The following is a 12,485-nucleotide window of genomic DNA, read 5'->3' as shown; positions in this document are numbered from 1 at the left end:
CCAGCCCTGAGGCCGCAGCAAACACACGAGAACTCCGCTCGGGCCGGGCTGCTGGGGACGCGGGCCCTGTCCTGTCCGTGTGGTGACGGCCCCAGGGTGGGGGGCAGGTCCAGCCAGGTGACAGGGGCTTGTGGGGGCCCTGCTGAGAACACCGGGCACCACAGCCTGGGCACCTCCTCGGACGGTCCTGCCTGTGGGGAGAGGCGGGTGGGGTCCACTCCTGGGGACAAAACCCCGCTTTTTAAAGGAGCAGTGAGGCTGACTGTGCTTAGCTTAGCGCTCAGAGATGAGAGCGGGGGTGAGAGAAGACTGTGTCCGCGTGCATGTTGCCAGGACAGAGTAGCATGACTATGGAGAAGCCCCGGGATGTCCCTGGTGGTCCAGAGGCTAAGATTCCATGCTCCCCATGCAGGGGGCCTGGGTTCCATCCCCGGGTGGGGAACACGATCCCACCGGCTGCAACCAAGACCCAGCATAACCAAACAAAAGAACGGAGGAGGCCCGCCACCCTGAAGCCCCTCCTCACTCCTCATCGTTAACCACAGCTCAGCTTCAGTGCAGACCCTTGCAGAAAATGACGCTCGGGTCACAGGAGGCTCCCGGCAGGTCGGAGGAGAAAGTGGGCAGGTCAGACATCTGCCCAGAGCCAGCGCACGTGGCCTGGAATCCACGGACAGCATGGGGCCTGGCCTCGGCCCCTCGCCTGGATGCAGGGACACGGCCTGACTCTTCACCTGCCTGGGTCCCAGGGCCGCGCTCCTGGTCGTCAGAAGATTAAGGGGGGCCTCAGGGCCGAGCCTGGAGGAGGGCACACAGCCCGACTGTTCACCTGCTCGGGTCTCAGGGCCGTGCTCCTTGTTGTCAGAAGGTGACGGGGCCTCAGGGCCGAGCCTCTCCAACCCCCAGGGGACCAGCCTGGTCCTGCCCCGGGACACATGCACTCCCAGGGGGCCCCCAGCCCTCTCTCCCAGCTGCTGTATCACCAGTCCCCTGAGAACACGGGCTTCGGGCCAGGCCACCTCCTCATTCACCCATCCTCTCCGCCCCAACCAGGCAGGGCCTGGGGGTCCCAGGAGGGGCTGGAGGAAGGGTTGCCCAGGGTGGGGGCAGCTCCTGCAAGGAGCACCCAGACTTGGGGGAGAGGGTGGGGCCTGGTCTGTGTGCCTGTGGGGGCGGGGCACGGGGGCCACCGTAGATATGAATCAGACCTCCGGTGAGTGGAGTGTCCCCGCTCCCCTCCCTGAGGGGCCCCCCCAACTAACGCTGCATCCAGACGAGCCCCCAGATACCTGCTGTTGCTCTGTTACCAGACCAAGACCACCCGCTCCTGGGTGATCAGGCTGCACGCAGGGCCCCCAGACAGGCCTGGCCCTGGACTCACCCTCCTGGTGACCCCTGGGGCCCAGTTCCAGGGTGTTCGGGAAACCAGACTGCCGTCCAGGAAGTAAACTCTCCGCAACACCGGCGCAGGGGCTCAGAAATGGGGAAGTATCAGAGCTGCGGGGCGTGCTCGCCTGGGGCTTCCAGCGGGAAGTCCCCAGACCTGGGGGCAGGTGCAAAAGACCACTGCCCGACTGCGAAGCAACACCATCTCCGCGCGAGGGCCTGACGGCCCACGAGTCACAGCTCTCGGATCTCAACTTGCTGTTTTCCATCCTAAGAGATGCTTAAGCTCCTCACTAAATCTGCCGTTAAATGACAGATGGGCGCAGGGGTCATTAATCCCCAGACAGGCAGCAGCCCCTCCCCCCCCCCCAGCAAAGGCCAACAGGTAAACACAGGCGCCAGACTGGTCGGTCCCAACTCAGGATGAAGGGAGGCGAGCTTCCGAGCGGCCCTGGGTTGTCTCGGACATCGAGGGATCTGTTTACGTGCTGAATTGGAGAGGAAGGCTGCCCTTGCGCGGACAGGCCAGTCGGCTCTGCAAACTCTACCACAAGTAAGCACACGAAGGGGAAGAGCCGTGTGGAACACCGCTGGCGGAAAGCAGACCGTTTCCGCGGACTGGCACGGGGACGGTCCGTGGACCGCACACCCCGCATCGGGCCTGGCGCCGCAGGCCTCTGGACAGAAACACAGACTCGGTCCCAACCCTGCCTGGCAACCAGGGACGCACCAAGGATGCCTGCCCTGCCCGGAGGTGAGAACACGGCCCGCCTGCTCTTCCCGGACGTCAGCCACACGCCGGGGAGAAGGGCCAGGCCGGAGCCTCCGGGGCCCATGGTGCTCACCTCTGCCCCTCAACAGCCAGCTGGCTCTCGCGGGGAATCCCCCACCCCACGGGGGGCGGCGAGCACAGTCCCGGTCAGCACAGAGCTGTCCTCTGGGCACCTGTGGGAACGGGGCAGCCAGCAGGGACAGGGAGGAGGCCCCCCAGGGCGGAGGGGACTCCCTCCTAGGGGGCCACTTCACCCCAGAACTCCCAGAGGGAGGCGCCAGGGACCCACAAGGGCAGGCACAGGCCCCAGAGCCAGCGGGGACAGCTCTGTCCCTTCACGTCACCAGGAGGACTGCCGCTCTGTCCCCTCCCCGACCCCACCTGCAATCTGCCGGTTTCTGCCCCACTGACAATCACCAGGCCCGCCGAATTGGCACTTAGAGAAAAAGGCAGGTGTCTGGGGAAATGACCACCTTAGACTGCCTTCAAGAACTTTTCACTTTAACATTACTTCAGATGAATTACCCTACACGTTAAAAACCCCAATCTCCCCACAAAAAGCTCTGTCACGATGGAGGCGTGCTCCCCACCAGCTAGATCACCGGGGACAGCCAGGAACTCTCTGCTCCTCCTACTGGTAGTTCTGGAGTCACAGACAGGCCGGCCTGTGAGCAGTCCTACAGACAGGCACACACAGCTCACAAGCAGAGTCCGCACGGTCCACTCGGAGGTCCCACCAGGGCAGAGAAGCAGCCCGCCAGGTCAGGGGCGGGGGAAGGCAGGACCGATGGTGAGGGGCACCCCCGAGCGCCCCCCCAGTCAGGGCTAGAGCAGCCCACAGGCAGAGCATGCAGAGAGCAGGCGCCTGGACTGTTCACCAGGCTGGACCTGCTTGTGTGTAACCCATTCAGGCCCCAGACAAGCACCAGGATCCCCCAGAACAACTTGGAACCGGGGCAGGCCAGAAACCCCCCCCCCCAAACCCCTCTGCTAGTTACCCCAGGACCCCAGAGTCCGCCCCCACCGCTGCTGCACTGACTCTGGGGACCAGCGAGGTCCCCACACACGAAGCGCATCAAGTGACAAACTCACATCCAGGGGGAGCCGCTCCGGTCCGGCGCGGGGCCTGCACGCGGCGGGAGTGGGCGCCCGGAAGGGGGACCGCGCGGCGTCCACCCACCGAGGAGTGGCTCCGAGGCCGGGGTGCAGGGCCCAGGGAAAAGGGGTACGGGGGTGTCCAGGGATCGGGGAAAGGGGGACGAGCCGGGTGCGGGGACCTGGGGAAGGGGGATGCGGAGCCAGGTTCCAGGCGCCGGTGGCGGGAACCGGGGATGGGGCGCGGACGGCGGGGGATGAGCCCTGCGGGTCGCAGGGAAGGGTGGCGGTCGCGGGCCCCGGGGAGCGCGCTGCTGGGCCGCGCCCAAGGTCCCCCTCCCGGCCCTCTCCGGCCGCGCATCACTGAGCCTCGGCGCGGCCCCGGGCCCGGGGCGGCCTGGGCTCACGGCGGACACCCACCTGGGCCTTCTGCAGGGCGCCCAAACGCAGCTCGTGCACGAAGGGGTTCCGCCCCGGGGGCGCCTGCCTCCGCGCGTCGCCGGCCCCCGCGCTGGAGGAGGGGGCGGCGCGAGGATCGCGTCCCCGGAGCCTCATGGCCGCGCCGCCCGCCGCGAGGGGAGCGGGGCGCCGGGCCGGGTGCGGAGCAGGGCGCGGGGCGCGGGGCGCGGGGCGAGGATGCGCGGCGGCTGGAGCGGGCCGGGCGCGCGGCCGCGCAGGCGCGGGAGGGGAGCCTGCATGACGTGGGCGGGCGGGGCGGGGGGCGAGGGGCGGGCGGGCCGGGGAGGGGCGTGTGCTGGCCCCGCCCCGCGGGCGCCCAGAGGCCACCCCGGCGCCCCGCTCGGCGCCCGGGGCCCAGCTCCCGGTTGGCTCACCGAACCGCTGGGGGCGGGTCCCGAGCGGCGCCGAGGCCCTGGCCGAGAGCCCGTCGCGGCGGCGGGACCACAGGGACGCGCCCCCTGGGTCCCCGCCACGTTGTCCCCTTCCGCTGCTCAGGGCGCCCACCGGGGCGCGGCCGGGAGAGGAGGCGCCGTGCAGCCACGTGGGGGCGGCCGGCGCGGCCGGCGCTCGCTCCCCGGGCTGGGGGCGCCGAGCCTCCGGGCTGTCCGCTCGGACCCTGAGGAACACCGCTGGGCCGGGCCTGCCAAGGCCGCGCGTGTGAGGTCCGCCGCATGCCCGCCGAAGACCCCGGTCCTCCTCAGATGCGCCCCGCTGCGCTGCTTGATCCTGCCTGCCTAGCTCTGGGCTGGGGACCAGCAGCCCCGAAGGGCAGGCCTCATCCGAGACGCCTGGGGTCCACTCCGATCACAGGGTCCAGGCGCTTGCTGACTCGGACCCAGTGGTTCGAGAAGGGGGTAATGACTCTAGTTCTTGGCATGACCTTGTGGGTGAAGAGGGGACACTGGGGTCCCTGGTTCATGGTGGGCGCAGTGCTAACTGGGGTAAATGCAAAGTACACTCTGTTCAGAATCTATACATTTCAAAGTCGCCACAGACCCTTAGTGTCAGGAACAGCTGCATTTCTGCCGGTCCGTCCTTGCGGCCCAGACAGCAGGAGATGGAGAGGGCCAGGCGGTGGGTGCGCGATGAGGAAGGACCAGCGGGCATGTGGATGCCTGAAACCACAGCCCCGCCTGGCTGGCCTTCTGCAAAGGCCCGGGCTCCGGGCCACTCTGGGTCTGGGCGGTGAGTCAGGGAGTGGTCGGCCCTCTGATGACCCAGCGGATGCTGTCACCAGGTGACGTGGTGAAGACTCGCCGACTGAAGGCCCTTCTGTGTTTCCATGGAGAGACGCTGGGGGGAGGGGATCCCCCCCTGAAGTCTCTGGTGTCCTACAGGAGTTGTTAGTACAGGAGGCAAAGTGCAGTTTGGGTCCAGGCTTCTCCGAAGCCTCACGCCTCCCCTGGCTGAGTGACCACTCCTCAGAATCTCAGGAGTCACACCTGTGAGAGGCCAGTGGAGCAGTGACTGACCACACAAAAGCCCTGGGCGCCATGCTGGACCTGGTGTGCTGCTGGACACGGGAAACTCTGAGGCCATCAGCCCTCTGCTGACCTCCTGGACATTAAGTTGCCGGTTATTCTGACGGCAGGGACGGCTGGTGGGACGGTGCAAGGGTCTGGGCAGGCAGAGGGGAAGGGAGCGGAGGCGCATTCCTGTTGATCACAGGCCGAAGCCTGCTGGCCCCGAGTGGCTGGGGAGGGTGGAGGGCCGCCCTCCAGGAGAGCTGTGCTGGGGACTGAGGCGTGAGTCTGGGGTCATCCCCTTGGGAGGACCGGCCAAGATAGAGCTGGGATGGCCACTCCGTGGTTGTCGATACGGTGGAGACCCGCCTGCGGTGGGCAGTGGGGAAGCTTGGCTGGAGGAGCAGGCAGGAGGTGGAGGCCTGGGGAGGGGGGTCAGGATCCAGGGGGTTAGGCTCCCTGGGGAAGGTCTGGGAGGAGGCAGAAAGCCAGCCCCATACAGGGGAGGTGGAAACCCTGAAGAGTCCCAGATCAGGGGAAGGGGTTGGGGGGAGCCTCTGGGGGTGAGGGTCCCCCGTGAGGGAGCTGGGAACTGGGTGGGGCTGGGGCGGGGGCCGGGAAGCTCGCCAGCTCACAATGGTTGCTCCCAGGTGGGCTCTGATTCTCATGGTGTGGTGGAAGTTTGCAGAAGCTTGGTCGGGAGAAGCTGCTCTTGGTGGGCAGTTACAGCAGTTCCTTTCAGTGGACGAGGAAGAAAAGCCTCAACTATCTTTGGGCCCTCGCTTCTTGGTTTTGGTGAAACCGCCTGGTGTGTCCTTGAACCACTGAAGCCCGTCGCCTGGGACCTCCAGGACCCTCGGACCCAGGGGCGCTGGCTGTGCTCCGGGGACGCAGCTCCGTCCTGCCGCTGCCTGCTCGTGCCTGCTCGGGCTGGAGACGGAGGCGATCCACCTCTGGCTCCAGGTCCACCGAGCGCACTCGGGCCTTGCCTGTTCCTGGGGGGTGGGGTGGGGGTGGGGGTTTGTTTATGTTTTGAATTCTAGAGTTATTTAAGGAAGAGGAAGAGAGGTCCTTTCATTTTGTTCCAATGTTTGTTTTTAGTTCTGCCCTTCGGGGTTGTTTCTAACCCATTTACAGGTTTTTCTTTTCCGCCTGGAACGCGGATACCCTCAACACCATTGATCAGTCTCTCCTACTGTTGTCCTGCTTTGGGTACGAACAGAAGTGTCTATATAAAGCTATTTCTGGATGCTCTATTTTACCACGTTGGCTTGTTCCTGTGCTGGTTCCACACTGTTCTAGTCTCTCTTTCTGTGGTCCCCAGTAGGAGGAATTCCACTTGATGTTTCAAGAACTGTCTCGGGACTTCCCTGACTATCCACTGGTTAAATATCCGCCTTCCAATGCAGGGTACACAGGTTCGATCCCTGGTGGGGAAACAGATCCCACCTGCTGCAGAGCAGCTAAGCCTGCACGCAACCTCTGAGCCTGCACGTCACGGCGAGAGATCCCCAGTGATGCAATGAAGATCCCATGTGCTACGACTGAGACCCAGTGCAGCCAAATTAAAAAAGAAGAGCTGTCTTAATGATTCATAGAACTTAGTTTTTCCATCCAAATATAGAATCGGTTTCATGACTACAGCCACAAAATTAAAAGGTGCTTACTCCTTGGAAGAAAAGCTAGGACAAACCTGGACAGTGTATTAAAAAGCAGAGACATTGCTTTGCCGATAAAGGTCCCTGTTGTCAGAGCTGTGGTTTTTCCAGTGGTCATGTATGGATGTGAGAGTTGGGAAAGCTGAGTGCTGAAGAATTGATGCTTTTGAACTGTGGTGTTGGAGAAGACTCTTGAGAGTCCCTTGGACTGCAAGGAGATCAAACCAGTCAATCCTAAATGAAATCAGTTCTGAATATTCATTGAAAGGAATGATGCTTAAGGTGATGCTCCAATACTTTGGCCATCTGATTGGAAGAGCTGATTCATTGGAAAAACCTTTATGTTGGGAAAGATCAAGGGCAGGAGGAGAAGAGGGTGACAGAGGATGAGACAGTTGGATGGCATCACTGACTCAATGGACTTGAGTTTGAACAAAGTCCAGGAGATGGTGAAAGACAGGGAAGCGTGGTGTGCTGCAGCCCGTGGGGTCGCAAAGAGTGGGACAGGACTTAGCTTTGGAACAACATAGAATCAGTTTATGCAGTCACCCAAAACTCCCACTGACAGTTTTGTTTTGAATTGCATGAAGTGTTTATATTACTTTGGTAAGAATGTGTTATAAGGGGACCTGGACTTTGTCTTTTACTTGGTAAGATACACAGATGCAGGAAGACAGGCTTGGAGGAAGAAGCGTGGCCCGGGGGTCCCCGGAGACAGGAGTGGTGACAAGCCTCAGGGCCCCGGGGAAGCTGCTCAGGAGGCTGAGGGCGAGGAGAAAGTGAGGGCCAGCCCCTCCCTCGTGGTGCCCGTGGGCAGGCACGGGCCGGGTGGGGTGAACAGGCTCAGAGTTGGCTGGCGTGGGTCACTTCCCTGGGTCCTGGCGCTTCCCGGTGGACTGTCGCTGGCTGTGACAGCGGCCGCGAGTCTGAGCTCCGTGGCGGAGGGCTGGGTGTGGGCTCTGGCTTGGCCCGGCTGCATTGGAAGGATGACCCCACGGAAGTAGCCCTAAGGGTGGTCCTTCAGGGTCAGCCGGGCCCCGAGACATCAAAGTGTGCTGAGCCGCTCAGTCGTGTCCAGCTCTTGCGACCCTGTGGACTGTAGCCCGCCAGGCTTCTCTGCCCAGGGTATTTTCCAGGCAAGAATATTGAAGTAGGTTGCCATTTCTTTCTCCACAAGACATCAAAGTATCTGTATTAAAAGACAATTAATGCAAAAGATACAGACCCTTTGCAACTTGAAGCATTATCTTTCAACAGTATGATTATTCTTCCATTTATATTGGTCTTCTTTTAATTTTTTGATAGCATATAAATTTTTTCTACATAAAGATTCTGCATTTTCTTAGACTGATTCCTGGATATGTTGTAATTTTGCAGTTGTAAAGTAAAGGAATCTTGTTTCTTATTCGTTTTTCTAATTGTTCCTGACTCACGAAGGAACAGTACTGACTGTTGACCTTGAAGATTGAGTGAGGTTAGTCAGGGGCCCTGTGGGGGTTCCTGCAGCCCCCCACTCCCCCACCGTCACAGCTGAGTGAGGGACTCCAGCCTCTGCAGGGCACAAACCTCCCAGGAAAACCACAGCTTCACAAGAAGCAGTGAGTCCCTGAGCGTTGGCGTGGTTTCTGAGTATCAACAACGTTCTTCAAAAAGGATGCTTTGAATTTTGATGAAGCCTTTTTATGTGTGTCTTTGATGGATCATGCTTTGCTATCCTGTGAGGCCCTGTGGAGAGGATGGAGGCAGACGCTTATGTTTTTTTCTCTCGGGGTATCCAGCACCATTTCTTGATGAGACCGTGCCTGTCCCTTTGACTCACCTTGGCAACTTTTGGCGTGAATCTGAGGTTCATTTCTGGACCCCATGTCCCGTTTACCTGTACGCCGACAACCTTTGCTAACATCACATTGCCTTGATCACTGGAGCGTGGTGGTAAGTCTTGAAATTAGATCACGTGGGTCCTGCAACCTTGTTCCTCTTTGTCAGGGTTGTTTTCCCTCTTCCAGAGCCTTTCACTTCCTTTATAAATGTTACAATCAATTTGTTAATGTCTCAAAACATCTGCTGGGGGTTTTTGATGAGATTTTTGTTGAATCTACTGATTAATCTGGGGAAATCAATATCTGAGTAATACTGTTGTCTGTCCCTGAACATGGTATATATGTCATTGATTTAGGTTTTCTTTAATTTTTCTCAGCAGTGTTTTATAACTTTTGCTTATCACTTATAGGTCTTGCCTATGTTTTTCTAATTCTGCCCGAAGTGTTTTATGTTTTGATGCCCTTGTAAATGGGACTTTCTTTTCTTTTCTTTTTTTCTTGACTGCCCTTTGCAGCTTGTGAGATCCTAGTTCTCAGAGCACAGATGAATCTGGGCCCTGGCAGTGATGGCGCCGGGTCCTAACCACTGGGCCACCAAGGAAGCCCCAGCTGGGGCTGCACTTTAATTTCGGTCCCTGCGAGTGCGCAGACAGTATAACGAAGTGCAGCTGACGTCTGCGTGTTTAATCTGTGCGCTTCTCCCTTGGTGAGTTCACTGCCCAGCTCTGACGGCGTGTTTGCAGGACTTCCCCGTTCCCGGCCATGCTCCCTGTGAGTCGAGGCAGTTTTACGTTCCCCTCCAAACAGGGCGCCCTCTGTTCTTATTTTCTGTCACCTCACTGACTGTGGCGTCAGGTTGCGATGCTGAGCAGCAGTGGGGCCTTGTTGACAGTCTTGGGAAACGCGTCCCATCTCTACCTCAGCCGCGGGTTTTCATGGCCACCTTCAGTAAAGTCCAGGATGTTCCTTTCTAGTCCCAGCTGGAGCGGGCTGAGAATTTTTGTCATTTTGTCAAAGATCTATCATATCTTTTCTCCTTAGTCCTCCTAATATACTGAATTAAAGGGGTTGATATTCCAACCTTAAAGCAACCTTGTTTTTCTGGACAGCCCCTGCTTGATCATATTTATTCTTATTTTGAGTTCTGTCCTTCATGGTTGTTGTTGTTTTATTTTTAAATCCGTCATTTTTAAGTGAATCTTGCATTTTGATGTCATACCTAAAAATGTCTGTGCTTAACAGGGACCTTATTTTCCCGCTCAGGGTTCAAACCCAAGACCCCTGTATTGCACGGCAGGTCCCTAACCACTGGGCACCCGGGAAAGTCCCCGTGAGCTCGTTTTTTGTGTGATGCGAGATGGTTCATGTTTTTGCACATGGCATACGTGATTCCGTTTGATTTGTTGTAGAGGCTGTCCTTTCCCCACAGACCTGCCTTTGTATCTTTGTCAGCAGTCCACCGCACACCTGTGCTTCTGTTTCGGGATTGTCTGGGTGACATCACCCATCGTGACTGAGTGAACAACAACAGTAGCTGATGTACAATATTGTGTTAGTTTCCGATTTTTTCCCCAATAATTGAAGAATTGATGCCTTCAGACTGTGTTGCTGGAGAAGACCCTTGAGAGTCCCTTGGAGCAAGGAGATCAAACCAGTCAATGCTAAAGGAAATCAACACTGAATATTCATTGGAAGGACTGATGCTGAAGCTGAAGCTTTAATACTTGGCCACCTGATGCGAAGAGCTGACTCACTGTAAAAGACCCTGATGCTGGGAAAGACTGAAGGCAAAAGGAGAAGAGGGCAACAGAGGATGAGGTGGTTAGACAGCATCACCGACTCATTGGACATGAATTTGAGCCAACTCCAGGGAAACCTGGTGTGCTGCAGTCCATGGGGTTGCAAAGAGCAGGACACAGTTAAGCGACTGAACAACAAAACAAGATATTGAACACAGTTCCCTGTTATACAGGAAATGCTTGTTGGAGAATGTCCATCTTGATTGTTGTTGCTAGTGCATAGGAACACAATATATTGCTCGTACAGATTCTGTGTCATGATATAACTAGATTAACTCGCAGGTTCTAGCATCTTCTTCATAGGCTCTGTTTTTCTAAACAGACGATCACGTTCTCTGCAAATGAGGACAGTTTCACTCCTCCCTTTCTTGTCTTCCTCTCTCACTGTTGGGCTCATGAGTGTGACTTTGGGTAGATGTGGTGACGGTGGACAGCGCTGTCTTTCCCCGCACAGGCTGACATACAGTCCTTTTCTTACACTGTTGGCTTCTGTTCACAGACATTTTAAAGATTTGTATCCATATTCACAAATGCTGTTGCCTCCTTTCCTGTAACGTCCATGTCTGGGTTTGGGATCAGAGTGACGCCAGCCTTTCGACAGGGTTTTCAGGTCTCTGGAAATTCTGGAAGCATTTGTATGGAGCCGGCGTCATCTCTTCTTTAAAAGTTTGGGGGAATTTTCCGTGAAGTCCTCCGGGTGTTCCGCCTCCTTTCTGCGAGTTTTTTAGCTTGGATTCAGTTTCCTTTATAGCTGTAGGGTAGTGTCTGTGGGTCTCCAATCTCTTAGAAAGACTCCAGTCATTGATGTATGGCTCTCTCTAAACCCAGGGGGGTCTTATCTTGAGGTCTTACTTTAATTACATCTGCAAAGACACTGTTTCTAAATAAGGTCACACTTCTCCCAGGGTACCGGGTGTCAGGACCTGGATACGGCGTTCTGAGGGGGTAGGGGGTGGGGGGAGGGACAGTCCAGCCCACTGCAGCCAGCTAATCTCGGGGGATTTTTGACAAAATGCATGAATAGATGTTAAGGGTGGAATACAGCCTGTGTTGGCTCTGCGTGGCCCCTCAGGCCGGCCCCTCCGTCACCAGCCGAGGTCAGGCTCGGGGTTCCTTGCCTGTAGGTTGGGCGTGGTCACCTCAGTGGAAGCTGCTCAGCAAAGACGACCGTGCCCCAAAGCGACCTTCCGGCACCGGCCCCGCGAAGGCGGCTCGGAGTCATGGGATGCGCCACCCCTGGATGAGCTCTGCCGTGGGTCTGGGGGCCCCTCCTGCTCTGGGGCCTGGGGTCACCACAGCTCCCCCCCAAACACTTTCTCCCTGCTCCCTTTGCCCAGTGATCCCTTTGGGAGCGTTTTCCGTACATGTCCGACCATAACGTGCCCAGCCACCCGGCTCATGGCAGTGTTTCTGGTTTCTCCAAACCACGTATCTCACCCGCCGGAGCTGCCCCGGGCACCCACTGGCCATCCATTCCTTGGTATGTTCAGAGTGAGGAGGTGTCTGGGTGGCAAAAACCCCCCCGAGAGCCACGGGACCTCCCTCCCCAGGACCCCTCCCCAGGGCAGGGGGCAGAAGGGGACGGTGTGGGCGGGTGGGCTTCTAAGGCCCTGAAGGAGCCCCTGTTGTGCTTTCTTATTCAACTTGACACTGATGCAATCTGAAGGAAGAAAAGAAAATATTACCTATTTGGGGACTGACACCTGTCAACACAGGAGGCTGATAAACATCAGCCAGCCGAGAATTCTCGCACACATCTGCGAGCGTCTAGTGCTCGGTGGAGACAGCCGTTTTCTCTGTACTCATTTCAGTCTCAGCACAATCCAACATGGAAACACAAGGAAAATACTGCTTTTGTGCACTAAGGAACTGATGTTAGCTGATGTCTCCTTGAAAAAACACAGCTCCCTCGGTGTTTCCTAGGTTCTGGGTGGACGGCCTTCGGGCCCTTCCTACCCCGCAGACCTGGCGGCGATAAGGACGGGCCCGGGAAGCCTCTGTCTCGGGCAGAGCCGGGCTGCCCAGGGGCTGCC

The 12,485-nt window shown here is 58.0% G+C and overlaps 1 protein-coding gene and 1 long non-coding RNA gene across 5 annotated transcripts in view; one reads left to right on the top strand and one right to left on the bottom strand.

The window, feature by feature from the left end:
- The window catches only part of LPCAT1 (lysophosphatidylcholine acyltransferase 1), a 39,007-nt gene extending 35,181 nt beyond the window's left edge, over positions 1-3,826 (bottom strand). The window contains exon 1 of the mRNA XM_061129360.1: positions 3,674-3,826. Within this exon, the coding sequence (XP_060985343.1) occupies positions 3,674-3,808 (135 nt within the window). The 5' untranslated portion in view covers positions 3,809-3,826. The remainder of the gene's footprint in view (positions 1-3,673) is intronic.
- On the top strand, positions 1,449-11,187 carry LOC133046520 (uncharacterized). 4 transcript variants are annotated; one of them, XR_009690524.1, is made up of 4 exons: positions 1,449-2,140; positions 8,612-8,765; positions 9,169-9,359; positions 10,063-11,187. It is a non-coding gene; the product is annotated as an uncharacterized LOC133046520 (long non-coding RNA). The 4 variants fall into 4 exon arrangements; XR_009690525.1 differs by lacking the exon at positions 1,449-2,140 and adding an exon at positions 3,355-3,383; XR_009690523.1 differs by lacking the exon at positions 1,449-2,140 and adding an exon at positions 4,376-4,566.
- Positions 11,188-12,485: the final 1,298 nt, after the last annotated feature.

Source organism: Dama dama, chromosome 25, assembly GCF_033118175.1.
Source record: "Dama dama isolate Ldn47 chromosome 25, ASM3311817v1, whole genome shotgun sequence".
Taxonomy (NCBI): Eukaryota; Metazoa; Chordata; class Mammalia; order Artiodactyla; family Cervidae; genus Dama; species Dama dama.
This window is presented reverse-complemented; position numbering and strand designations above follow the sequence as displayed.